The sequence below is a fragment of the Salvia hispanica genome, chromosome 3 (assembly GCF_023119035.1).
Source record: "Salvia hispanica cultivar TCC Black 2014 chromosome 3, UniMelb_Shisp_WGS_1.0, whole genome shotgun sequence".
NCBI classification, from domain to species: Eukaryota; Viridiplantae; Streptophyta; class Magnoliopsida; order Lamiales; family Lamiaceae; genus Salvia; species Salvia hispanica.
This window is the reverse complement of record NC_062967.1, coordinates 46786681-46814199: the sequence shown is the minus strand read 5'-3', so window position 1 is coordinate 46814199 and position 27519 is coordinate 46786681. Positions and strand designations below refer to the sequence as shown.

The 27519-nt window shown below is 36.7% G+C and overlaps 4 protein-coding genes across 5 annotated transcripts in view; 2 read left to right on the top strand and 2 right to left on the bottom strand.

The window, feature by feature from the left end:
- Nucleotides 1-3639, top strand: part of LOC125210350 — a 6863-nt gene extending 3224 nt beyond the window's left edge. The window contains exons 4-9 of the mRNA XM_048109911.1: nucleotides 4-390; nucleotides 2214-2269; nucleotides 2349-2579; nucleotides 2674-2965; nucleotides 3056-3255; nucleotides 3331-3639. Of these exons, the coding sequence (XP_047965868.1) occupies nucleotides 4-390; nucleotides 2214-2269; nucleotides 2349-2579; nucleotides 2674-2965; nucleotides 3056-3255; nucleotides 3331-3484 (1320 nt within the window). The 3' untranslated portion in view covers nucleotides 3485-3639. The remainder of the gene's footprint in view (nucleotides 1-3; nucleotides 391-2213; nucleotides 2270-2348; nucleotides 2580-2673; nucleotides 2966-3055; nucleotides 3256-3330) is intronic.
- A 1644-nt stretch (nucleotides 3640-5283) lies between these two features.
- Nucleotides 5284-14431, top strand: LOC125214731 (katanin p80 WD40 repeat-containing subunit B1 homolog KTN80.4-like). Its single transcript, XM_048115866.1, has 18 exons — nucleotides 5284-5629; nucleotides 5740-5870; nucleotides 6198-6315; nucleotides 6410-6636; nucleotides 6956-7058; nucleotides 8955-9025; nucleotides 9165-9239; nucleotides 9342-9485; nucleotides 9583-9802; nucleotides 9895-10404; nucleotides 11069-11128; nucleotides 11238-11332; nucleotides 11682-11810; nucleotides 12340-12414; nucleotides 12519-12631; nucleotides 13460-13576; nucleotides 13712-13780; nucleotides 13856-14431. Exons 1-18 carry the CDS (start codon nucleotides 5596-5598, stop codon nucleotides 13914-13916), a joined length of 2352 nt encoding a protein of 783 aa, XP_047971823.1. The 5' UTR covers nucleotides 5284-5595; the 3' UTR covers nucleotides 13917-14431.
- A 404-nt stretch (nucleotides 14432-14835) lies between these two features.
- Nucleotides 14836-17705, bottom strand: LOC125216425 (alpha-galactosidase 1-like). Of its 2 annotated transcripts, XM_048118135.1 has the most exons (15): nucleotides 17603-17705; nucleotides 17328-17476; nucleotides 17044-17102; nucleotides 16915-16971; nucleotides 16797-16831; nucleotides 16603-16706; nucleotides 16440-16515; nucleotides 16209-16267; nucleotides 16060-16125; nucleotides 15886-15969; nucleotides 15736-15800; nucleotides 15550-15632; nucleotides 15376-15466; nucleotides 15247-15296; nucleotides 14836-15162 (listed from the first exon to the last, which is right to left on the bottom strand). In XM_048118135.1, exons 2-15 carry the CDS (start codon nucleotides 17450-17452, stop codon nucleotides 14929-14931), a joined length of 1188 nt encoding a protein of 395 aa, XP_047974092.1. In that variant the 5' UTR covers nucleotides 17453-17476; nucleotides 17603-17705; the 3' UTR covers nucleotides 14836-14928. The 2 variants fall into 2 exon arrangements, with proteins under 2 accessions (XP_047974092.1, XP_047974093.1); XM_048118136.1 differs by lacking the exons at nucleotides 17328-17476; nucleotides 17603-17705 and adding an exon at nucleotides 17197-17220.
- A 4447-nt stretch (nucleotides 17706-22152) lies between these two features.
- Nucleotides 22153-23993, bottom strand: LOC125216426 (gibberellin 2-beta-dioxygenase 6-like). The gene is made up of 3 exons (XM_048118137.1): nucleotides 23536-23993; nucleotides 23039-23366; nucleotides 22153-22386 (listed from the first exon to the last, which is right to left on the bottom strand). The coding sequence occupies exons 1-3, from the start codon at nucleotides 23991-23993 to the stop codon at nucleotides 22153-22155; spliced, it is 1020 nt and encodes a 339-aa protein (XP_047974094.1).
- Nucleotides 23994-27519: the final 3526 nt, after the last annotated feature.

The following is a 27519-nucleotide window of genomic DNA, read 5'->3' as shown; positions in this document are numbered from 1 at the left end:
GAGATCAATATCGACGTGTACCCGGGGAGGGAGAAGGAGTTGAGAGAGAGGACCGGCGGAGACTCTGTGCCGCAGTTGTTCTTCAACGAGAAGTTGATCGGAGGACTGGCGGCGCTGAACTCGCTTCGGAACGGCGGGATGCTGGAGGCTAAATTGGAGGAGATTCTGGCGACGAAGTGCCCCGATGACGCGCCGGCGCCGCCGGTGTACGGATTCGATGAGGAAGGCGAGGTGGCGGCGATGGATGAGATGGCGGAGATTGTGAAGGTAGTGCGGCAGAGAGTGCCGATCCAGGATCGCATAACGAAGATGAAATTCGTGAAGAATTGCTTCTCCGGCGCGGAGCTCGTGGAAGAGCTCATCCACCAATTGGATTGCGGCCGGAAAAAGGTACTTTCTCCCTCTTATTTATTACTTAATTAATTTTACGATTCAAATTCCAAACATTGGTTACATCTGTTGCTGTTTTGATTTCTATTTTTAGGGAAATCTGTGGATTTCATCATAATATTTTCGTGAATATGCATACACTTATAAACTGATCAATTTGTTTTTACCGACCTTTATCGATGCATCAAAACCGGTGCAAATAAATCGCTCATGTGCTTTGTTTTGAATAATTCTGAAACAAATTCGTGTGTTGTTTATTGGTAGTACAACATGGGCTACCTTTTCGATTATACAATTTTCCCCTAAATTTTTTATAATCTTAGTGACGACCACGACATATTAAATTACTTCTAGTAGGCATAAACTGAAAAATAGGAGTAGTATAATAACTTCTAATAACTTCTAATACGCTGAAAATAAGACAGGGTGTTAATAAATTAGTAATTTTTTGATGAAAATATTGTTTTTGGTGATCTTTCGTATATGAATACCCAGACCGCTGAGAGTAGTTTACTGGATGGATATGGATTGTTGAAAGTAACTTATAGAACTGTTTAATGTGGGTGATCTCGCTAATAATTAAGGACACAAGGGGATCAATGATTACACTCTTTACCTATTCTTACTCGTTTTGTTAAAGAATATAAAAAATTTATAAAAAAAATAGTGCACGCACGGTTGATTTTTTTACGTCTAGTGTACTAATTAGGGGTTCATTATTTTTTAATGTTTTTAGTCCATAAGGTTTCTTTAGCTCCTTAGAACGAGGATTATGATAAATGACTGCACTAATTTATTTGTTATATTGACTTCAACAGAGTGTTAGGATATGCTTTCTTGAGCCGATTGTTTAATGCTTTAAATTGATTTCCGACTTCATAAAATTCGTTGATAAATATTTGCATATTGATAATTAGAGTATTAGCAATGGAGGGCTGATGGAGGCGTTCCCCATCGGCCCTCATCGCACCACCATAGCAGCGGAGGGGCCGTCGATCGCCCCCCACCCCTCTCCCCCAAATGGCCGATATATCGGCCTATGCCGATGAGAAGGCTTTTCTATCGGCCCTCCATTGTGGAGGAAGGGCCGATCGAAGGCACTCTCATTTTTTTTTTGAATTTTTTCTTATTTTATATATATATATATATATCTATTTCCATTTATTTTTTTGAATTTTTTTCCCCATCTAGTTGTATTCTATTTTCCAATCTTGCAATACAACTACAATTTGCGTATTAATATTTTTTTGTATTTAAATTTATTTAATTTGTTAACATATTAAAAATATAAGTGCTACAAATTTAAAACAAAATAAATAATGATGTGGAAATGAGAGGGCCCTTTCATTGTGGGAAGATAGGCCCTCTCAAAAATTGATAATGTGGAAATAATAAAAAAAGAAGGGTCCTACGGGAGAGCCTTCCATTGCTAATGCTTTTAGTTCTTACTTGGTAGGTGGTGTTTTGCATGTCAACTTTCGATATAATGGTCATTACAATTGAATTATGTTGGTCGGTTATGGCGTTCAATTCCATATTCGCATCTTCGTTAATGCCGATAATTTTGGCAAGATAGGCGTCGATTTAAAGTTGGAGAGGCTTCATAATTGTGTGATGTGGCAATAGTTATTTTATAGTAGTAGAAGATTTTTCCCTCTTTAATTATAGCAGTAGGGTAAGTTGACTTTTGGATTAAGTATTAATTTCATGTGTTTATTTCACACGCCCCTAGCTATTTCGAAAAGTGAATGGTTCAGAGAATGACTCGTTGGATTCTACTGTAGTGCCTGCATGCTCTTTTTTTACATCATTTACTTCCTCAGGCCGTTGAGATAGGAAAGCAGCTTGCAAGAAGGCATTTTATTCATCATGTCTTCGGGTAAGAGCGTTTTTCATGAACTCAGGAAAAGATACTGCATATTTAGAGCGTGGAATGTAAAATTTGTATGTTGATGCAGTGATAATGAATTCGAGGATGGGAATCACTTCTATCGATTCCTAGAGCACGAGCCCTTCATACCAAAATGTTACAACTTCAGAGGAGTGGTGAATGATTCTGAGCCCAAGGACGTGGCTGCATTGAGCCGAAGGCTCACCTGTATAATGTCGGCCATACTCGAGTCCTACGCCTCAGATGACCGACTCCATCTTGATTACCTTGGAATCAGCAACAGCGAAGAGTTCCGGAGGTGATGTGGATCTGAACCTTGAGCTTGTTGCTTCAGTAAATGTGTGGAGGAAATACTTGGTAAACTAAATTTGAATTTTTATTCTCAAATGCAGATATATAAATGTGGTGGAGGAGCTTCAGAGAGTAGACCTCCTCACTCTTTCCCATGATGAGAAGCTGGCATTCTTTTTGAATCTGCACAATAGTATGGCCATCCACGCTGTTATCAGAATCGGTCACCCTGGAGGAATGATTGATAGGAGACCCTTCTTTTCTGATTTCATGTATGTAATCGGGGGCCACCCGTATTCTTTGAATTCTATTAGAAATGGCATTCTCAGAGGCAACCGTAGACCACCATTCTCGTTAATAAAGCCCTTCAGCAAAGGCGACAAACGCCTTGAGGTAAAGAAACTTGTGTTTCTGCCCAACTTAATGTGCTCAGCTGTAAAATGCTTTTTCACTAAATATCCCAGCATGCCATTGTTTCTGCAGTTGAGTTTTGACAAAGTGAATCAATTGATCCATTTTGGGATGTGGAATGCAACAAGAGGAAGCCCATCAATCAGATTCTTCAAATGCCAGGGTATCGAATCTGAACTGAAGAACGCTGCAAGGGAGTATTTCCAGAGGGAGGACGGCATGCAGGTGGACCTGGCCAAGAGGACGGTCTACCTCCCACGTATTTTCAAGTGGTGAGTGAGATCTCTTAAGCTAAACCATACCATCTCCATGAAATAGACGACGTCCTCAACTTTTGAACGTTGCAGGTACAGTGCTGATTTTGGTCAAGAAAAAGATATCCCGAATTGGATCATCAACTACTTGGATGCAAGTAAGACAGGCCTTTTGACGCACCTCATTAGTGATGGGGGCTCTGTCAACATAGCTTACCAGGATTATGACTGGTCTATTAACCTCTGATCAAGCCATGATGTGCAGCCACAAGCATTTCTTCTACTACAGTATCAATTGATGAGATATATATCTATATACATATATATTATGCGTGATTGACTCCATCGCATGATGGATGTGGGAGTGGTGTACATAGTTTAGAGTTTTGGTGTGTTGGGTTTGATACACTTTGAACTTAACATATAATATCATGAATTTAAATTATTGTTGAATTTTTTCCACCGACTAAAATGCCGGCTACATTAAAATGTTACGGATAACCATATTCGACTTTTAGGGACTTTGTCATCACATCACTATCATTTTTATGTGAAGTAATAACAAATGAAATGTACTGGATTTTGTCACTGGTGGGAAAAATTCAACTATTTAACTTCGCGATATTATATGCATTCAAATTCGTAAAAAAATAAAATTTTGAATTTTTGTGATATTGGGTGCCAATATAAAAAAACGACTATCTTTTATAGTTTGTTTAAATTGTAGGTTCGCGTTTAATTTTTATTATCTAAAAGTGTCATTTGACATGTTGACCCTTTTTGTTGTAACTATGGACCTATGGTACCTCCAATTTTTGTTGCTCGAGTAACATTTAACATGTGCAATGAATTTTCGTGTTTTGTATACTGAAACATAACACACTCATCCACTTTATGTAGAATACAGCAGTGATGCCATGTGAGAAATATTTGAGAATGTTTTAAATATAAAAAAGAATCTATTAATGTAATTGCAACCTCTAAAAGTTACTACAATAATTGTAAATTAATAAAATTGTTTTAATCTATTACTCCTTATAAAGCTGACTTTGTAAATAAAATTGATTGGAAGGTCAAAGTTAGAACTTTGTGAAAATAATTATGATTTCAAATTGAATACTCATGGCAATAGACATAGTTTTAATAAATGAGATGGGGTCTTTAAATTTTCTATTTTCTTCATTTTTAGCATTCAGCACAGATTTTTTCCTATATATTATAATTTCTGTTAAGATAAATGATATGCATCTAAAAGATTATAAACTTTTAGTTTAATAGTAGGAGTACATGATATGTAAAAATAAAATTAATAAATAAGTTATGAGAAGGGCAAACGTGTTATAAATATTTTATTACATATTGTTACTCCACATTTTAATTATTTATTGTAGTGATAAAATTCAAATCAGTAAATTTTCAAACCAATATAGACTGGCCGGCCGGCCCTTTGCATGGGGTCAAACTTGACCAAATCCAATCCAACCCTATTTAATTTTTGTTTAGATCAATTATCAGTTTTATAACAATTATTTTAATTGACAAGAATTGTCACTTTTTTTAAAGATACAAATAGTTATTAATAAAAATATACACAATTTTTTATGTAGTAATAATAGTAATATAAAGAAAAAAAAAGACTTGAATATTTAGGTATATTCATCATTTAATTTTCTACTTATGTAGCAGGACTATGTTTTAAGTAATAATTAGAGTTTGACACATAATAAATGATAGAGATTTAATCATTGCGAATGCATTTGGATTTAAAAAATAGAGTAGAAAAAGAGCATTCTAAATCTGTTTGGTTGGTTCACCGTTCAAACTTCAAATCCCAAACCAAAAAATTCACCAACACTCCTCTCGCATTTCAAATTCATTCCACTGCAAATACTTTGAAAGCGATCTTCCATTTCTGAAGCTGCGAGGTTTCAATCCAGAGTAATTGCCAAGCTGGGATCTGGAAAACAACCCCTCTCTTTCCTTCTCTTTCACACACACACCTGCGCACACTGAGTGTAATTGTTTTGGGGACTGGAGGTGCATTGTATCTCTGCGGCGGACACTTTGCAGATATCCCTCAAATTGTTTGTTTTCTTCTATTCCGCTGCTCGAATCACCGTCTTCAGTTCTGTTTTCTCGTCCCCACACATAAGGAAGAGGAAGTGGAATTGGAAACTGATTCTGTCATTTCGTCGAACACGACATGAGCAATTAAATTTACGCTTTATTGGATGGTTGCGGATGTGGTCTGGCGTTTTTCTTCTGGGATCTACCGCACTGTCTCCGAATTTCGCCGGTGAGGCGGAGTTTGTGCTAGGGTTTTTTTCGCATTTTGATTTCCACTTTCAAAGTTAGGAAATGACGACCACCACCAAACGTGCTTACAAGCTACGTATCCTTTCTGCGAATTGTCATTTCTCTGGATACCTCATAGATCATTAAGAGGAAGTTAAAAAGTAAGCAAAATTTTAATTTGAATGCCTTAACAAAAACTTGTCGCAGAGGAATTTGTAGCTCATTCTTCTAGTGTGAACTGCCTAAAGATCGGGAGGAAATCATCAAGGGTTCTTGTGACTGGAGGAGAAGATCACAAGGTCAATCTCTGGGCTATTGGCAAGCCCAATGCCATACTGGTCAGTTCACTTCCATTTTTGCATTATTCGTTTCATCCATTTTTTTTTCTTGCCTGTTTTAATGAGCTACACAAGATTGTTATTCTCTCATGTCCCCCCAAGTGAGTCTTGTCAGAGTTGTAGCTATAATCCTTTGCAGGGCTTATGGGAATGGGCCTAGGGGCTATGGGTTGTATTTGTATAAGGAAGATACCATTTCCATTTTATTTTTTTTAAAATTTAGCCAACATTATCTTGTAAGTAATGAGGTTTTTCAATTTTAATTGCTGTTGTTGCTTATTCCCTATGTCTTTACAAGATAGCTTCTGAGAACTTCCAATCCTTTAGAGTTTGTCAGGCCATTCCAGTGGAATTGATTCAGTTAGCTTTGATTCATCGGAGATTTTGGTTGCTGCTGGAGCAGCTAGTGGTACCATTAAGCTCTGGGATTTGGAAGAGGCTAAGAGTAAGCTTTCTACTTTTTAATTTGTCAACATAGTTTAACAACCAGGGGAAGCCATTGACTTTCATCTGTTTAACCTTTTTCATATCTTTTATAGTCATGCGTACCCTCACTGGTCACCGCTCCAATTGCATATCCTTGGACTTTCATCCTTTTGGAGAGTTCTTTGCATCTGGTTCCCTGGACACAAATCTCAAAATATGGGATATCAGAAGGAAGGGGTGTATACACACCTACAAGGGTCATACTCGAGGAGTTAACACAATCAGGTTTACTCCTGATGGGCGGTGGGTTGTTTCTGGTGGAGAGGACAACACTGTGAAGGTTAAAATCTTTAATTCCATTTTTCTACCCTCAACACTTCCTCCTTTCTCTTTGTAGTTGATCTAGCATAGAACTCAAACATCTTGTTTCTTCTTTTATCATGTTATTGTTTAAATAGTCTTGACTTATCTAGCCCTCTTACTGTCTTGTTTTGCTTTCTGTTTTTGAAATGGAAATTTCAACGTATGCATCAATTAAATACTAGTTTTCGCATGATTTCAAATGCCATACTAGTTTTTAAAGGTTTTGTGCTGCAATATTGCACTTTACAAAAGAACAGCTCAATCTCTCTGATTGCTTTCTGGTCCTGCAAATGCAGCTATGGGATTTAACCGCTGGCAAGCTTTTGCATGATTTCAAATGCCATGAAGGCCAGGTTCAGTCCATCGATTTCCATCCACATGAGTTTTTGCTGGCAACAGGTATCTTTGCATTGCTACATTTGCTAAACTTATGTGGTCATAAGCTGTTTGCAATGTCTTGCTGTTGTCATATTCTACAATAGATGAAACAAATGGAATGACTGCCCCTTTAAACACCCTAGAAAAAGAAGAATCAGATTACTAAGAATGTAGCAATATTAATAAGCAACTAGTTCTATCAAGTCTATGGTACATTTTCTTGTTTTTGTTGGGAGGTGTGTGTGCAATATTCCAGCCAAGTGAACAATCATTAGCATTTTTCTTAAGGATAATAGGAAAAAGTAGTCGAGCAAAAACTAAATTGTAGGAGTATCTAATAGAAAGTTACTTAGTTTCTGTTCCTTGTAATTATTTGATACTTATATGATATCTGCTCATTTCTTCTTTCTATTATTGCTGAACATTGTATTTAAATAGCCATTGATTAACTCATCAAGTGTTTTTTCTTGATGTGGTTGATGTTATGGCATTTCGATTTTGTACAGTGGATCCGGATCGGTCTATATTTTCATCTAGCCCTAGTGTCCTAAGTGAAAATAATCATATTTTATTAAATTTATTGCCCGTTTCTAACTGAAAACGGAAATAAAGGATATAGAACTGAGGATCAAGAAATAATCGAGGAACATGTATTCAGAGTACTTTGGATAGTTGCCAGTAGGATTTGCATAAATTATGTTGTTTAAAATACATGATGCAGGGATAGCTCCTAAGCACAATCATTTTGTTTTGTTAACTTATTAATGCATAATTTTTGTTTGGGATAAGATCATAAGAAACATAAAATTTTATTCGAATTAAACTATTAAAGTAAAAATGATCATTGCAAACTCCCCATAATACTTAACTTTTTCCAGGATGAATCCTTCTACATTGTATGGAAGCATTTATTTATTTATTTCCATGATGGATCCTTCTACATTGTATGTATCGAATCATTGTTAGACTAATACCCTCAGGCTGGTTCCTGTTAGAATGCACCAACTTATTGAGAGAAGGAATTTTGAGTAACATCTGTATAATACATACTGCTGTCAAGCAACTTATCCTAGAAAACAACCACGAGAAGAGTTGGATATTCTAACTTCTAAGTACTGAAATGTTCCAAGTTCCAAGTTCCAAGTTCCAAGTGGATTTAAAAAGGCAAATGAAGGGTAAGAATTTTCAATAAAGAAAAATTTCAGGAAGAAAGGATGAGCAAAGACACTAGATGAATTTCATACATACCTCTTGACATCCTCATCATCCTCTGAAAAAGGTTAACTCCATCCAAAAATTGTCAAAAGGTGAAACATAACATTCACACTTAAAAATTGTAAAGAAAATGAACATCCCAGGAAATGGTGGGATCGCAAGATAAATTAATTGGGGGGGGGGGGTGCTAAAGAGGCTACAGTTAATGATGTAATACAGACATCTTTCCAAATACAACACTTTATTTCAACTTCTTACTTTAACCATAATCATTTGATGGAATCTTAAATAAACTCTTGTTGATACACATTTTCCACAGGTTTCTTTAGGTGTTACTGAAGCAAGATTAATGTCACACTTATTCTCCTAAGTCATATTTTTGAACTTCTTAGAGACTTGATGTTTTTACTTTTCATAGCTAGTTCCTGAAACGTCACAAGTTTTTATAGTGGTTTGCATTAGGGTTCACTTTATGGTTCCAAATTCTTAAGCAGAATGTATTCTACTAATGGTTTAAGAAAAAGAGATCAAGCTTTTCTTCCTTTTGATCAACATCTGCATTTTTCTTATTTATATTCACCGTGTGCTGTCATGAAATATGGTTTATTAAACTATTACTTTCAGTTTTTCTGCTGAGTATCTTTATGATTGCTATACTTTCTGATTTTTTTTTTTTTGTTTTATTTTTTAATTCTCTGACAGGCTCAGCTGACAGAACTGTAAAATTCTGGGATCTTGAAACATTTGAGCTAATTGGCTCGACTGCACCTGAGGTTTTTTAATTTAATCCCTAATTCTGCTCCTTGCAGCTTCTCTACATATCTCCCCTATCTTTAACTCTCTAACTTAGGCCGGTTATTGGCATTCTTGACTGAGCTTTGAGTAATTATTGTTTAATTGTTCCAAATCCAGACCACCGGAGTACGCAGTATGATCTTCAATCCTGATGGGAAAACCCTGCTTTGTGGCTTGCATGAAAATTTGAAAGTATGCTCTTGATGTTTTAGTTATTTCCAAGGTACTGTATATATTAGGCTGTTGTATGTCCCATCTAATATTCTTTTTTTTTTCTTTATGCCTTGGCCGTAGGTTTTCTCATGGGAGCCAATCAGAAGTCATGATACTGTAGATGTGGGGTGGTCTAAACTATCAGATATGAATATCCATGAAGGAAAGCTTCTAGGATGTTCTTATAATCAGAGTTGTGTTGGAGTTTGGGTTGTAGACATTTCGGTATGATTAACAAAGTCATAGTTTCTACTATTCATAAAACCCTCATGTTGTTTGTGTCCAAACTCCTGACTGTTATTCCCCCTTGTGATGATGCCAGCGGATTGAACCATATGCTATTGGAAAAACTGCTCGATTAACTGGTGATAATGATGCAAAATCAAATTCTGGTGGTTCATCAGTAACCACAGAGGATAATGTGAAGGTCAATTTGGGCAGGCTTTCTATTTCAAATAATGCCGAGGCGGTGAAGGAAACTAGATCTCTTACAAGGCTCTCTGTCCCCCAAAACTCAGATAAGGATTCTAAATCAAGTGCATGTAAGCCTCATTTTTGTGTTCTGTACAGTCCCTCCCTCAGCTGTATTTGATTTTTCAGTTAAACTAAATGTTCTTTTACCTGCTCACTGTAGCTACTCCAAGCACTCCTCAAAAGTCAAATATCAGTGTTGTTTCAAAGACAATGCAGGCCAATGCACCATCATTTTCCAGTTCAACAAACCCGAAGCGGCAAGCCCCAAAGGCCCAATCAGTAGCAAATGTCTTATTCCACAGATCTGATGTAATACCTGTGATTGTGCCAAGAAATAATCCTAGAGCTGAGCAAGTTAATGAATTTAGAAAAGAAGATGCTCCAGTTAAAGCTGTACCTTTGCATTTACAGTCCAAAACTTCTGATGTTAGTAAAACTATTAACACCAGAGATGTTTTTGAGAGAACTAATATTCCTACTCAGCCCGATAATGAGCCCCCAAAGTCCATGGATTCGAATGTCCCAGATAGAACTTTCAGTGCATCAGTTAAGAACTCAATGAGTGGACTTGCTGCAGACAGAAAAGCCAGAGATGATAAACATATGATTTCAAGAAGAGTTGATACAAATGCTGCTATAGATACCCTTGCTAGATATCAGCATGAAAGTTGTATGTGTCCCTTTTTCTTTTTGTTTCTTATCATTTTTGAATATTTGCTATGTTCTTTTCTTATTGCAAACCTGTTCTGGAGTAGCATTTTCTCTTGTAGCTTGGACTTTAGTGGACTCTTTCAATGTAGACTAGTTGGTGAGAGGAGAATAAGTTCTTAGGAGTAGATTTTAAAAGAAGAAACTCTGGCTGAGTGTTTCACATACTATTGGAAGAAACTCTGGCTGAGTATAAAAATGAGTTATGGTGTGGAAGGCCCCATTTTGGTGAGCTTGTAGAGTGTTTGTTCCACATGCAGTGGCTAAATTTTGTATTTCTGAATCTGTTGGGTAAGAATAAACTATTAATTGCAAAATCTAAAAGCTCTTAAGTATTTTGCGCAATCTGAGACGCAGCTCTAATTGGAGAGGTTGTGTGCTTTTGGCTGCAGTACTGTCTCAGAACGAAGTTGATCCATAATTGTAGCACGAGGAAAACAAGTTTAATGATAATGAGTCCAGTGTTTTTATGTCAAATTTGAGTGCAGTAATTATGATTCAGTGGTCGAAAATAAGAGACTAATCTGGTTTTACTTTATTGTAAAAGTTGCAGAACCTTCTCTATTCTGTACCATCCTAATGTTCTAGGTTACATATGATTGAAAATGATAGCTTTTTTATTACAGATGAATTTCGAGGAAATAGTATGAATGTGGAGGCATCTCATGTAGAAGGTCAAAGAGGAGGTATAACTACAGAATGTAGTGTGCTACTGTGCTTTACTACTTGAAACTACTTGTATATAAGGGTTCTGCAGTGTTATGAACACTTCCTCATTACTCTTAATAACACTAGGTAGAACACAGCTGATTCTCCCTAACTGGGAACAGAAAGGAAGAAGTTCTTACCGTCCAGGTATTGCTTCAAGCAATATCTCTGGGAGATTAAATGCTGTAAGTACCCTCAATTTTATCTAGGGCACATATGCCTTGATTTCCAACCACTGTTTGACCCCAAACCCACTTATTATTTTTATATGACCCTGATCTTGATAGGAGGTGTATTTTGCTTTGTTGTTTATAAGGAATTGGCCATTGGGACTTTCACACTTTTTTGTTGCTTAGGTTTCCAATTACCGAAATATATAGATATTCTGCTAATTTAAACTAGTTTTGTTCCCACAAATGCTAATGTTACCATGTTCTTGTCATTATCTACTTTTGTAGCTGGCAATCCTCCTGAAATTTTGATCACCATCTATTTATGATACTTAGCTTTTGCAGAGGCAATGATCTAAAGGCTCAATTTTATCCTTCAACTGATGAAAACGAGTCAGTCTCTGCTAGTGATGAAGATACTATTGCTGATTTGGTACAGCAACATGATCAATTTGTTGGCTCAATGAGGTCTCGATTAGGCAAACTGCAGGTATTTTGTTGTTGTATTATCTTAATATCGATTTTATTCCTTATAATGGCACTGCATTTCTTAATAGATTCATGTAGAGTGCCATTTTTTGCTATTAGAGTTATCATACCATGGAATAGAATTGCTTTTCATAATATTTGATCAGAAGCATTCTGTGGGGATGTTAAGTTCTCACATCGCATTATATTAAACCTCATAGAACCATAGATAGACCAATGGTAGTTTCAGTTATTTAGAAGTGCTAGTGATATCTCAGTGCTTTACTGCTAACTGGATTTAGCACATGCTGCACATCATGATTACTTCCTTATTTTCCTGCCAAACACTGCCTTTCATGGCTCTAGCAACTTAGGTCACTCGTTATGCACTATTTCAATTCAAGGTTTCTACCTTTTTGCATTATATGCTTGAGATATCCTCCGATAGATTCTGGATAGTAATGCCTATCTATTTTCTTTGAGATTGTTGTAGGTTAGAGTGACTAAATTCTATACAATTGTTGATTGTGCTTGGTTTTCTTCATGGCCAGATAGTCCTTAACTACTGGCAGAGGCATGATATAAGAGGGGCTCTTAGTGCAATCAGCAAAATGGGTGACCAAAGTGTGAGTATTATACTGATATCTATGATTAATGGATGAATAATGAGAACTGTTATGCAACTAGCAGATTACTCATTCTTCTCTTTCTAATCCTCCTCGTGTTGCAGGTGCTTGCTGATGTAATGAGCCTATTGGCAGAAAAAACTGATGTTGTCACATTAGATATTTGTTCATGTCTTTTGCCACTCCTGACGGGACTTGTGGAAAGTGATATGGACAGGTGAGCAGGCCCATATTAATTTTTGACCTTTTTAGCAATCTGAGTCATCTGACACCATCTTAGTGTTGTGACATGTAGGTAATATACCCCAAAGAAGAGAAAGCTTCTTAGCAACCAAGTGCTGTTGTTTGTTGAAATGGCTGAAAATAATTAAATAATGAATATATTTTACCCTAACATTATTGACCAATTAACCTCTTCGTTTCATTGGATCTGTTTACTAGTTGGAATGTGTCAGCAGATTGTAGTTTCTGCAAGACCGAAGCAAACCTATTCTAAGTTTCTTACCATTTGAAGGATAGAAAAACATGGTATTAGTGTGATGAATGCTGATGATAGAGTAGGTACTAAGCAAGAATGAGCCAAGTACAATTTCGCTAGTTTCCTTGGTGTTGTCAACCTTCTAATTATCTTTAGCTTATATTGTTGCACGCTGGATCCAGCAGAGCCTTGCTCTCGTTATTATATAAATAAAGCACAAAACCTTGCCACTGTATTTTTTCTAGATATGGCATCATGACTTTGTTTTAGGGTTATATCGTTGAATCTCAAGATTAATTAGTTGTCCTTTCAATTATAATACTAGCAGAAAGAATGTGCATTCAGCGTGTAGCAGTGCTATTTATTTGATAAAAAGAATAAAACATAAGTATATTATACTTATCTAATAAGAGATAAGTTTCAATGACTTTTCACTCTTGTGCCTAGAAGGTTATGGTGATGTTTCTTGAAAACTTTATCTTCTTGCAGTTGGTCTCGTGTCTTGTGAATAAGAGCAAGAACAGCTTCTGGTGGTCTTTTTAAAACTGACAACTTTTAATCCTGTAGGCATCAAGATATAGCATTGGATATGCTCATAAAATTGGTGAGAGTATTTGGCTCTGTGATTTACTCTTCACTGTCAGGGCCTGCATCTGTTGGTGTTGACATCGAGGCAGAGCAAAGGTCTGGCTGGTTCTTCTTCACAACTCTCTTTAGCTTATTCTTGCACATTGCTGTTCCATTGCTACTATTATTCGCATAATTTAATGTATGATTGTCATCTTAAAACTATCTTACCATTGCTTTCTTTGGCTCAAGGCTGGAGCGTTGCAATCTCTGCTATGTGGAACTTGAGAAATTGAAATGCTCCCTTCCAGCTCTTTCAAGGTATGTTTTTCTCATGAAAATACTGCTTCAGGTTGATGCAAAATCCCAACTTCTGTCTGCTGTTTTGTTTTGCAGAAGAGGGGGTAATATCGCCAAATCAGCACACGAACTGAATCTGGCGCTTCAGGAAGTTTGAGTGTCTAATGTTCACACTATATCAGCACTATACATACGGGGCAGACGGAATTGCTTCCAGGGAGGGGACTGCAGATTCTGAATCTGTGGAAATGCCCTAATTTGTTATGCTCGAAAGACGATAGTGCTTGTAAATCCGTGCTCAGATGAATTATTGACCTGATTCTTTATCTTAACTTAAAGTTAGGTGATGGACGACCTGGTGGCTGCCACTCAAAACTGCTAGTGGCTGAAGCTTCATCAGTGGACGCAGATCCATTCTTACTGTTTTGTTGTCTTAACCCAAACGTCAACTTGGTATTCTCGAGTGAAGATGAATTGTTTGTAGTTTAGAGAGATTTGTGCAGATCCAGTTGAAGGGGCATAGAGCAAGTTTGCTTTGTATGATGTAAGAGTGTTTTGATATGCGAGTGTTTTTGACTAAGAAATATATGCTGTATCCTCGAGCAATAACCTTACCAATCTCCTAAATATATATATATAGTGCTTTCTTGGCCTATATTTTGTTTTGTTTTATTTTGTTTTGTTTTGCCTCATTAGCTTAGGTGTGTAACATTGCTTTGTAACATGGAGATTATTTGTGAAATTCATGTGTTTTTTTTTCCTTACTTTTGTCCAATCGATGTGACCTTGACATAGATTTGAATGTAGGTTGAAATTTCGTACAAACTGATTCTTCTTTGCTTGATTGATGTTGTGTGATTGATATTTATTGTGTGAGACCCCTTTTTTATTTGCATTCTTGTACCATTTTTTTTTTAAAATAAAGGAAAATGTACCATAAATTCAGTTGAAATAACTTTCCAGCATAAAATGGATACAATAATCTCATTTATAGTTTTGTAGAAATCATAAGTAACTTGTGATTGATTTGGAATGTTCTTGGCATCTATTTAAGCAGTGATAGTGACCCCTCAATCTCAAAAACACACGAAATTAATTAGCAATAATTTGTTCCATACAAATGTTTGTGGGAAGCCCTTATTCAAAGCAGCTATTATTCAAGATATCCCTCAAGATATAGGCTTGAGTATGTACATCTTGCATGAATGAGAATCCACTGTTGCCGTCAATATATCCACAAATCTTTGCTTCAATGTCTTGTGCTGCCACAGGTCTCTTGCCACCACAGTGCTACTCGGAGGGATGCCGATATCGTCCCAACGAGCAGTCATCACCGTACGCCATGCCCCCCGGTTGAGCAACACCACTGCTACTCTGTACCCAGAAAGAGGCCCTGCCCACACCTATGGAACAACCCAACAACAATTTACTATGTTTTACAAATTTCCAAACACGTCACTCGTCACTCTATCTAAGCAAGAATTTACCTCGAGATCTCCCTCCATTCGGACCTTCTTCGCTTGAACACCTAGCTTATCTGCAAATAATGGCACCACAAACTCTAAGCGAACTAGGCCAACTGAGGGTTGTGAATTATGTAGGTGGTTTTTGGTTACCTTGGTTAACGTCGATCACCTCCTTATTTGATATGATTTCCATTGTTTCTTTAGTCACATTTCTCACATCACAACCAATAAGAAGTGGAGCCTACGAATGAAGGATCAAGCGTGGGACATCGGTATGAATATGGCCACGGAGAAAAAAACTTATCTTTGGTAGAGTAAAAATACCTTGGAAATCGCCCATAAACTGAAATGGACTATGTACTCATCTTTGGTCATTCCTCCATTGCCAACCTCAAGCATGTCAGGGTCTGTAGACAACAAATCCATTTTCAAGCAGACATCATTTTTCTTGATTGTCACAAATTAGGTCGTCTATATATAGTTTATATAGGCCGTGTATAATGTACATACCGTTCCAGCCACCTGGTCTGGCATATTCTGCATAGACCTCGTTCTGGTCTGCTCGGGAAACCATGCTGTAGGAGGATCAGAATATGTAAAGAACAATCTTGGAAATGCAAAACATTCAAGTATCAAACAATGTTAAAGAGACAATTATACCTATCCCAATTATCAGAAATGTCGTTTGTGGTTCTCCAACTGTTTCCTACGTTTGCACCCCACAAGGCTGGGTGCATATCTCCCCTAATTCAGTGATAGGAGAATCATAAACTTTAAGGACACAGAAATAATATGGTAGGCATTGAAACGGTAGAAGAGATACAAGAAAGATACCATTCACACAGCGAAAAGAAGATAGGGCGGCCAGCGTTCATGAGAGCTCTTGTCATGACTGGATATCTAAACAAGGAGAATCACATTCAGCAAGGAAGTAAAAGCACACGAACGATGAGAATCAGCTATGTATGAAGTGCTTTTGTTACCTGACTATTGGCTTTGATCCGTCGTTGTTACAGTTATCGTACTTCAGATAGTCTATGCCCTGCAGGAATTAGGAAATTTACTTAAATTTCTGTCTTGAGCTAGAAACTCAGAAAACTAAACGTTCCACTTGTCTAGTACTACTAATAATAGTTAGGCTAATTATACGAGAACACTAATGAAATGTGACATAGAATTTGCAATGACGAACAATCAAAAATCGTATTGTTTACCCATGAAGCAAAGGTGTTTGCATCCTGCTCCTCGTGTCCGAGTGAACCAGGCATTTTCTTGCTACAAGTGAAATAGCTGCAGGGAAATTATGCATTTGGATCAGATGCACTCATATATTCACACACACACACACACACACATCAATTGAAGAATCAAAATTACCCAGCATCAGAGTATATTCCCAACTTAAGTCCCTTGCTATGGACGTAGTCGGCCAAAGCCTTAATACCAGAAGGAAATGTGGAATTCTTAGGCACTAGTCTGCCCTGAAACACAATTCCCATTTAGTAAACCAAGACAGCCATTATCATCTATAATAGCTCAAATCAGTAGAAAACACTGCAAAAGTTGTGAACCTTTTCGTCTCGAGAGATTTCAGCCCAGCAGTCATCTGCAGAAAGTTTAAGAATGAGATGATTGAGCAGTAAAGGCAATGAGCGGTGAGAATATAGAATCATGAAGCTCAAGACCTACCGATGTTAACAAATTTATATCCGAGATCCGCAAGGCCAGTTGAGACAAGAGCATCAGCTAATAAACACAGGAATTATTTGGATTAGTGTTAAAAACAGAATAGAAAAGAATGAATCAAGAATTGCATACCAGTTTGTCTAATCATTTGCTCATCAATAAAACAGTTGAAATGGTTCCAGCTATTCCATCTGAAAAAGATTAATCAATCAAAAAGTGCATGTAACTTAGTATAACAGTTTAGCATACAGATAAAGATCCAAAGAGTATTAAGATAGGGTTGACCAATTAAATGCAGAACACACACAATCCACAGAGTGAGATACAAAAATTGTGAGATGACAAATGTAAAATGCAGTTCCATATAGAAGTAAAGAACACAATTTATATGAGATAGAGAGAGGGGTTAGGGTTACCCCATAGGAGGAGTAGCGGCGAGGCCGTTAGCAAGCAGAGAGCGTCTATCAGCATTAACGGCAAGAGTTAAGGCTAGCAGCAGCAAGCTTATGGACCATGCCCGACCCTCACCTGATCCCTCCATACCTCAATCCTCCTACTTCTAGCACTGCAAAGATGCTGCTCACTATATAACTACTGCTCAAATACTACAAATCAACCTTTGACATCAAATTCCATATACCATTAGTAGTTTAGTACTACTACTTAACAATATTGCATCAGACAGGCCCACCTTCGTCTTCATCTCTCCTTTTGCTGACGTGGCTGCGGATTTTTTATATGTCATCCTCCCTAAAATATCTCCACTCTCTAAAGTAATTACTACTAATTACGGTTTGAACAATTTGGATGGGTTTCACTTTCCCATCTCCGAGAATTAATTAGCCACCCACATATATACCACAATTTGCATATTGTTTTTTGGTACTAGTCTCAGATTCCAAAGCAACCAAAATTTGCAAAAGTAAAAAATAAATGCTTTTATAATTAGTTTACCCATACAACACCACAAATTGGACAAAAATTCATTTTATATAATTAGTTTAGCCATACAACAACACAAATTGGACAATAATAATTTGACACGCACTTACTTATTTCATGATTGTAAAGCTTACTAGTCAGGGGGAGTGGGGTTATTGGTTTAATTGTTTTGGTCTAAGGGCAAGATTCCACAATCCACATCAAAGTAAAGCCAAATAATAATCTATTAATAATTACGTAACATCTTCTATCTGTAGTACTAGTAATTATAGATGACTGTCACGTGTTACAAGAAATTGAAAATATAGTATATGATATATACTTCTGTGATATCAATACATGTTTAACTTCACGCGGAAATAATTCTTAAATAAAAGATGTCACATAGAAGACTCAACTTGATAACAAAGGAACACAGTATGCGTAAAACTATTGTTGAATTTCTTAAAAGCTTGTAAATCTTGTCAATCATTAGATTAATCTCCTTTGCATAATAAACTAAGTTTTCTTTTCCTAATTTTCATATTAAAGTGTGCGACATTATACTAGCAGTTTAAACTATGGACACGAGGACACCTCATTTATTCTCTTACCTTAGATTATTATATTTTCAAAAGTACCTACTGTATAATACTATTATTCAATTTTAGTGCACCTCTCATAAAGAAGAGTGATTCCAATAGAAATACTTTGTAAGTATTCAATTTGAATGGATTTTGGTAACACAACTTTTTTTTGTTTGTGTCCCTATTTCACGAATGGTCCATTTTACTTTAAAACTAAGACTGGACAAAAAAAATTGCCCTTTTCTTTTGTCCAATCCACACATTCAATTACCAACATATGACTTTAGGAATCATTAATCAATACTTTTACTTTTGAGTATTTAATATGTCTTATTATATCTTTTTCTTGTTGTTGATAACTTGTCTTCATATCTTGCTAATTTTCATCATCGAGCTACCTACCAATAACACACATTATTTTTAGATATATTTTCATATAATCATACCTTGGACTAACTTTTATCATCGAACTTGTAATGTATGGCAATCTACCAATATATATTGTACTCAATATATCAATTGATTTATTCTTTTTACTAATAGTTTTCAATCAATATTAACCCTCTCTTTGAGGTATGACAATTTCTCTGCGCGCCTAATATACTCTATTTTCCTATTGAATTAAGATAGATTTGAATTATTAGTTGTGGAAAAAATTCGAATTCTTCTTAACTCTTAACACAAATTAGTCTTAATAGCTACTTAATCTTAAGAGCAATTGTAGACCTTGTGCATCATATCATAATCGGCCACGTCTCAACATAACAGCCTCATCTTCATCCCCAGTCAAAGTCTCCAAATGTGAGTGCATATTAAAATTATTAGTGTATATCCTATTTAAGTTTTGGATTCAAATTCCAATACATCATCATTTTATGACAGCAAAAAATGAAAAAATCGAATTTGATTATTTTAAATCATTCCTAAGAGCACTCCCAATGGGGGTGGCGAAAATCCGGCGAAAAATCGCCGGATATCGCCGACTTATCGCCGGCCATTGGGAGGATTTCGGCGATTTTTCGGCGAAAATCCTACCGATTTTACGCCAAGCGGCGTTTTTTCGCCGGATTATCGCCGAGCGATCGCCGGCCACTTTGGGCGACGCTCGGCGATAAATCGGCGATATTTAATTTAATTTTTTTTTTCGGCCCAACGGCTATTTTTACATCCCACCCCTATAAATATTTCCTCCACTTCCTCCATTCATCACCCACAATCTTCATTCTCTCCATTTTCAATCTCTTCTCCCAATCTTCAATCTTCATCAATCTTCCAAAAATTATGAGCTTTTGGAAGAAAAATTCCCGCTCGGGTAAGGGTAAGGGTAAGGGGAAAGAGTCGAGTTCACAAATTCCCAACACGGATGAAGCAAACGAGCAGTGGATGCACTCGTTGTTGGCGATGGGTTCTCCTCCCGGCCAACTTCCATACGCGGGTCCGTCTCCTTTGCAGACTCCTCCGGCGCGGAGACTTTCTCCGTACTTCAACTCTGCCGGCAGAATGCCCTCTCCAGCCGATGATGTGTATCGGCCCCAGTTCGACACCCCCGGATCAACCCCAGGCGACCAAGAATCTCAGGCCGCGACACTGAGCGCGGAGGACTTCGAGGTGGAAGAAACGCCCACCGAGCCGCCTTCTAGGAGCGGGAGGGGGAAGGCGCCGCGTCGTCGGCTGCGGATCGATACGGATTCCGATGAGAGGCCGAAGCGGGTAAGGACTACTTACACTCGCAAGAGTCCGAGCCGATAGCCACTGGCCGGGCGGACACGTCACGAACGCGGAGCGCAAAGCAACTACCGTGACCGAGATCATATTCGGGAGCGGGTTGCCGCGAAGTACAGGAGCCACAAGATTGCCTCAATGAAGGACCATGGCAGCGAGGCGATCCGTCGGCATTGGGAGCGCCTCATGAGGGACTGCGGCCACTTCAACGGTATTTATTCTAACTTGTTGGCGAACATGCCCAGTGGCCAGAACGAGCATATGGTCCGAGATGAGGCCATGCAGAGGTATTGTGGCAAGTACTTGTCGAAGGGGTTCAAGTATTGGAACATCTACGATAAGCTGAAGGATCTCCCCAAATTCCGGACGGGGATGCACGCGCGCTGCACGGGAAATCGGTGCGCTCGCGACTTAGCGTTTCGGAGAGCGAGGGGAGCGCGACCCACATCGACTTGAGTGGGGATGGTCCGCACGAGCGCCCGGAGGGAGCGAAGAAGGCGAAGGGGAGGCGGAAGGGGAAGGGCACAACGTCGGAAGTCGAGTCGGAACCCCACATCGACTTAGAAAAAGCCACTTATTCGAGCAATGTCGCCAATCTGACGCAGATGTACACGCTGTACTTCACCGGCGGCGGGACCCCTGAAGAAAAGGCGGCCCTCTGGAAATGCATCCAAAGCCTGCAGATTACGATGGGCCTCGATCCCGACGCCCCTCCGGCCCCTCCGTCTTAGTTTTTTTTTTTTTTAAATCTTTGTTTATTTGCGTTTTTTATTTGTAGTTTTTTTTTTTTCTCGTTGTATTATATTTTCCAATGATTAATACAACGATGAATTGTTCATTATTAGTCTATTTATTAAATACATTTGTAGGGAAAATTAAATAATATAAAAAATAATGATGTAAAAATGAAATGTTGAGTTAGGGAGAAATAAGGGAGAAACCAATGTAGCAGTTGGCTAAAAACTGGGGATAAAATGTGATGCTGATGTGGCGCTGATGTGGCAGGAGTTAGGGAGAAATAAGGGAGAAATAAGGGAGTGTCATTGGGAGTGCTCTAAGCGGCTTAGCCGATGTTTGTACCTAAGAATTTCATCTGATCGCCTAAGAATATGTCAAACCGAATGTTTTAGTTATAAAAGTACACTATAAGTAGTATTCCTAATGATTAAGAAACTGTAGAATACTGTGTATATATATCACACACAATTTGATATTCCCTTCGTATTAAAAAAATAAAAATAATTGAAACGACACAGATTTTAATACATAATTAGTTTAGTAGATGAGAAAAATGAGTAAAGTAAGAGATAAAAAGAGAATAAATAGTGAAAGTAAAGTTAGTGGATTGCGGGATCTATATCCTAAAATCGAAAGATTCTCAAATTTTTATTTTTTTAGGAACAAACCAAAATGAAAATAGTTGCTATTTTTGAAAATAAGATAGTATTTTTACATTGAAATCCTCTTTGTTACACATTAGATCTAAGCCCAAGTTCTAAGTGTATCCTAATTAAAGTGATGAATTGGGCCACTTTCTCAGATTAGGGCCCAGCTTTCTTGGACTTGGGCTGCAACTTCATGGTTGTTTAACTCTTCCTCTCTTTTTGGTTGAAGCCCGACTCCTTTATGAACCATTTCATAATTTCAAATGAAAATTATGAAATCAATGTAAACGCATAATTGTTTTGTGCATATAATAATATTTTATTTAATAATTTTATATTCTCGAATATCAGACTCGATTATATTTTTGACTCACCATATTCCGCTTTAAGCATTTTATTGTTCCAAGTCACGTATATAGAAGCAAGTTTAGGTAATAGCTAGTAAAAGCATGAATATATATCATCTCTTCAAACAATAGTCTTCTTACATTTAATTATCAAAAACATAATGTAGTATCACAATAGGAACATACTAGTTTTTTACTAATTAAACATAAAATGTGGTATACTCTTATTCCCTTTCTAAACAATGATACATTTATTTGACTTATATATTGTATGAATAATTATGATCGTAGAAACCTAGATAGGCCGAATTTTCGACCAAATAATCTGGCATCTTCCTGCACTTTGGCTCTATACTCTGCAAAGGTGAAATTAGTATAAAGAGATGGCTGTTTGCAACTCTTGATCAAAGACTCATAAGAAGGGCAAAGAAAGTAGGCCACTGAGAATCTCTCTACGTTAGGATTGGCCATCACTTTATGCTCCACACTCTTATACAAATTGTTACTCCAAGCCTGCACAATTAATAAATACTTGCTTTAATCAAGATTCCAAAACAATAATGTACGTAGTATTAAATTAATCAAGCATTGATTCTAACTGTCAACAAACGTGTTTGACTACACCACTAATGGACATATACAAAGTGACAAATTCAGTTCATTCAAGGCCAAAGGAATATAAATATGCACCTAGCTACTCCTCTAAGGGCTTTTATTATAAAATTTATAATTGATGGAGAATGAGATCATTGAGGGACAGAATGTTAGTTGCAACTTCCATGCATCCTTTTGGAGTATGTATAATTTGCAATTTATTGTCTTGTGACATTGAATTGCTAATAAAATATTTTTTATAGGCGACAAAGATGTGATTGATACATATATTTTAACAATATAGGACAAATCTTAGCTTTTTAGTAGCTTCATGAAATTATAGAATGGAATCATGTCAAATAAATTATGTTGCTGTCATGAGTTAGGGAAGGGAATCAAACCCTTTTTTCCATTTTCACAATGTATAATTTTATTTAATTATTTGTCAATTTTATGAACCCGACAAGATCACCTCTATAATTAGCAAACTAAAAACGACCAAATTTTAAAATACTCAAATTACGGTTGTGACATGAAATAAAATAGTATGTTGATTAATTATTATTATTACCTGAAAAAGATCACCAATGTTGACAATGAGTGCATCTTTGTTGGGTTTGACAGCGACCCATTTGGAGTCTTTGATGAGTTGAAGCCCTCCAACTTCATCTTGATGTAATATTGTGAGGAAATCACTATCTGTGTGTGGCACCAAACCGAATATTTCTGCGGATAATGGACATGCCGGGTAACGGTTCAATCGAAGAAAACATGTGGTCTCGTCGCATTTGATCGTCTCCTCAAAATCTCCCAACTTTTGCCCTAGATTCTTGATCAGCACCTCGGCTAGCAGCTTGGCTAGTTTCTGCATTGCGGCCGCATATCCGACCAGCACTTCCCTGCACAAAAATACACGATCAACAACTATCTCGTAGATGCTACACTTGGGTGAGAATGTGGGGGCGTGTCCAAAGCCTAAGACTGGCTTTGAACTTGTTAGGTTGCAAACTCATCCCACATCAGAGAGGAAAGTTGGAAGTAGCATCCCTAGCTTATATAAATACATACCTTAGAGAGGTAAATTCGCCATAGCAAGATTGGTCGGAGATCTTGATTAGGGGGATGTGGAACGCCTCGGACCACGAGAAGTTGTCGGGGTTGGTGGCCGAAGGGGACCCCCAACGGTACGAGTTGTTGAGAAGTCCACAACTTGACTTTCTTGAGAAAGGAGTCTTGAAAAGCTCGATTTGCTCTTTTCTCATTTGTTTTATGAGGTCCGGGTTGACCCCATGGTTGACTATTTGGAAGAACCCCCATTCCGACGAAGCGGCCGTGATTTGGGACGCACATTTGACCCTAGCATCCTCATCGTCGCCCATCAGACCCGCGAGGTCAATTACCGGTAAGTCTTGGCATCCGTCATCATTTTGCAAGTTTTGGTCGCACGATATTTTTTTATGCGCCCGATCATGTACTATTCCGGTATAGTGTTGGGCTAGTGGTGGAGTGGATTCGAAAGCAACCATATTTGGAATGTATGGGGGTTTGAAATAGAAGGTGTGGAAAATTGAAGAATTGAGAAGTGGTATATATAGGGTTAGGAGAGACGGCAAGAATAAGTTGGTGATTAAATTGAAGAAAGAAAGAGACAGTGATTAGGGGTGTGACAATTGCCGGATAGGGGTTAGTTTGTTCAATAAGTTCACGTGTGACAGATTAATGTTTGTGAATAAGTCTTAGTATATAGTTTGAATAAGTATTAATTAATGGTCTAAGTCTATGTATATTATAGATTTTGGCACCACACTAAGTACAAATGGTAGCGAACAAAATAGTTGGACAAGTTGAATATGAGGCCATGATTTGTCATCTTTGACTTTTACTTTCATCGTCCTATTATTATTAAATTTTCCATAAATACAAAAACATGATATAAGTTCGTTCGTCTGCTTATCATAGAGGAAAAGAGAAGAAGAAATATTTAACAAGTTTTGAGTTTTGATAAGAGGAAAAACCCCTAATAGATAAAATAACAAATAATGTTGTAATAATTGAATGAACCATTTTATAAAAGTATGATTAACCAAAATAATGGAGAAAGAGAATCAACTATAGAACGAAAGAAATCTATATGAAAGCAATGATTAACCAATAATAATACAGAAAATTCATAAATTATAAAGCAAAACCATACCTTGATCCATATAAAATTGAATAATGAAGTTGCTTCGACTACTATGATCTTACGTAGACTATTTATCAATATATTGTAGAAAGAATACATAAACTATGCTAAAACGCCAGCTTATATTTTTAAAGAATATAAGATCTTTTATTTTTTATTTGATAACATCAGCTTATAGGTTGTGTTAAAATGACAATCCCTCTTAAAGTGACACCGTAACACTACTTATACAACAATATTATAAACGCTACACAGCAATCTATAGATTGTTGTATAGCGTGTTGGATATTGCTGGCCAAGAAAAATTGTTGTATATTATACAAAATATTGTTGACCAACTTTTTCATAATTTTTTTTTGCCACGTGGCAGCTTATTATTCGTCCACGTGTACAAATGATTGGCTATGAATGGTAGTGTGGTGTTATTTTAAGATATGGTGGCACTCTAACACTCCCCTACTTATATTTATAAAGAATATAAGGCCCTTTATTTTTTATTTGATCCATCTCCATTATGAATAAACAATTTCATATATTTATTTGAATAACAAATTAAATATACTTTAACCGAAAATTCTAACAGTTAAAAAATTAAAGTTAGGCATCAAATTAATTTCAATAATATGTAGCGATTTTTTAGGAGAAAAATGTAGCGATTTATTAGGCATCGTGGGCTATTCTATTGATTCAGCCCAGACTAGTTTAAAACGGTCTGGGCCTCATTGCACTATCACCTCATCCTAATAGCAGCGTATGGGTTTCTTCATGTGGGTCCATAGGCCCAAACGTATTTTTCTTTGTTCAATGATTTCATAATGTGATTTTTTTTTCCTTTTTATTGGAATTTAAACTTTCTAATGATTATAATCCTGACCTGCGTTTTTTTGCTTTATCATGTATTTTCTCTGATTATTCTTCTTTCTCTTTCTTTTTTCATCTTTTTAAAATTTATGATCGCGTGAACGAAAAAATTATTGATTGAAAAAAATACTCCAGCATATAAAGGTAGGGAATGTGTGGGGTGCAGATTAAATTGAATCGTAACCTAAAGTTGTGACTTGTTGAATTATAGTTTGTGTGTGTTATTTTCTAAATAAAATACAATAGAATTGTGGGCACCTACAATTCTTGAAGGAAGTTTCTTGGAAGGTACGTGATAATCTCGGTCTTCAAGTCATTTTTTTTAATTTTTTTTATATATTTAGGTGGAATCAAGTCATTTTTATTTGGTATAATTAATTAACAAATTGAGAATTACATAATAGCTACGGTTTAATTGACCGATATTTGCTATTTAGGCAACTAATTACTTTTACAGCCTTTCGTCAACTTAATCAACATGTTCTTAACTTTGTCGTTTAGATCCCTATCTAGAACTATCATAATATAGTATTGAAAAGTATTTCAGCGTTTTATAAGACCAAATAGTGCTCAAAATATCCAAACCAAAGTTATTGAATTCAGTGTACGGTCTTCTTAAACAAACGAATAACATTAATCTAACCAAATAAGGTCATAACTCACCGACCAATATTCAATGAGTAGCTTCTTAATTCGCATGATTGATAATGAAAAGAAGAGTTACTAAATTATCTATTCAAATCTAATAAGAAGCTCGTGAAGAAGAAAAATAGTCATTTATTAGAATAAAGACCATCGCACAGTATGGATATTCTAAGAAGACAACGGTTTAATTTTCTTATTAGGAATAAAAAAATTGATGTAGACTCGTGATTGTATTTTCCGGCGTATTTTAGCTTCTATTTTCGTATTTATATCTTGGTTTTTGTAAATTGATTTATTTTAAATAACCACGCATTAATTATATTTACCCATAATTATATTAAACACCCCTTCCGCCTGTTATTAATTAGCTCAATTTTCTATTTCTATCCGCCCACGAATAATATCTCATTTATATTTACTATATTCTTATGTTAATAGATTTTACATTCAATTAGTTTTGTTTATTCACAAATTATTATAAAAACTAATATACTGATAGATACTTATCACATTTCACTAAGTTTTTACGAATTCCAGGTACATAAACTATATTTTCTAACAATAAAGAATTTCCAGAGGTAAATACTAGGCTAACAGATCCTATTCCTTTGATTGGTTCAGTTGCAACATTGCCCATCTTCAAGGAAGATCCATCTTCAATTGGTTTAAAGTCCTTGAACCATTGACGATCCTTGCATACATGACATGTTGCACCCGAATCAATCCACCATGAGAGATCATCATCCTGCACATAAAATGCTTCAGAGATTATTGATGCATAATAATTCTCAACCGAATGATCATTAGGTACAGAAAACGAACCTGATTGCTTTTCAGGATCCTTGGATCCATTTGGACCAGCCTCGTTTTTCCCTTTTCCTCCACCCTTTCCAGACTTACAATCCTTCTTGAAGTGCCCGGATTTGCCACACTTCCAGCAAGTCAGTTTGGGCTTCTTATTCCCATCCTTACTGTAATTCCCTTGAAACTTCCGTTTGCCTTGAAACTTACGTTTCTCTTTACCAGCCTTTGAGGATTCACCCTCTTCCACCATGTTCACAGAAGAACCAACGATGTTTTTAGTATTACCTACAGAACTCTTTTCCATATCACGTATGGACTGTTCAATCTGGAAATCACTTCCAAGTTCGACCAAGTTCAATTCCTCCTTCTTGTGTTTCAGATTATTTTTAAAATCCTTCCAAGAAGTGGCAGTTTATCAATAATACTAGAGACAGAAATGGATTCATCCATTTTCATATCATATTGGGAAAACTGTCCCAATATCCTCAACAACTCGTTGTATTGTTCCATGACAGGCCTCGAATCAACCATTTTATAGTTAATAAAATTACCAACAA

What these genes read in the sequence shown, in the direction of transcription:
- LOC125216426 (XM_048118137.1), bottom strand. Translation starts at nt 23,993, where the DNA reads ATGGTTGCTTTCGAATCCACTCCACCACTAGCCCAACACTATACCGGA. An exon ending in GGCGAATTTACCTCTCTAAG is followed by an intron (nt 23,367 to 23,535) that starts GTATGTATTTAT and finishes ATTTTTGTGCAG; the next exon opens with GGAAGTGCTGGTCGGATATG. An exon ending in ACATTGGTGATCTTTTTCAG is followed by an intron (nt 22,387 to 23,038) that starts GTAATAATAATA and finishes TTAATTGTGCAG; the next exon opens with GCTTGGAGTAACAATTTGTA.
- LOC125216425 (XM_048118135.1), bottom strand. Translation starts at nt 17,452, where the DNA reads ATGGAGGGATCAGGTGAGGGTCGGGCATGGTCCATAAGCTTGCTGCTG. An exon ending in ATATAAATTTGTTAACATCG is followed by an intron (nt 16,832 to 16,914) that starts GTAGGTCTTGAG and finishes AACTTTCTGCAG; the next exon opens with ATGACTGCTGGGCTGAAATC. An exon ending in GAATGGAGGGAGATCTCGAG is followed by an intron (nt 15,163 to 15,246) that starts GTAAATTCTTGC and finishes GTTGTTCCATAG; the next exon opens with GTGTGGGCAGGGCCTCTTTC.
- LOC125214731 (XM_048115866.1), top strand. Translation starts at nt 5,596, where the DNA reads ATGACGACCACCACCAAACGTGCTTACAAGCTAC. An exon ending in TTGGCTCGACTGCACCTGAG is followed by an intron (nt 9,026 to 9,164) that starts GTTTTTTAATTT and finishes TTCCAAATCCAG; the next exon opens with ACCACCGGAGTACGCAGTAT. An exon ending in TCCCTTCCAGCTCTTTCAAG is followed by an intron (nt 13,781 to 13,855) that starts GTATGTTTTTCT and finishes TTTGTTTTGCAG; the next exon opens with AAGAGGGGGTAATATCGCCA.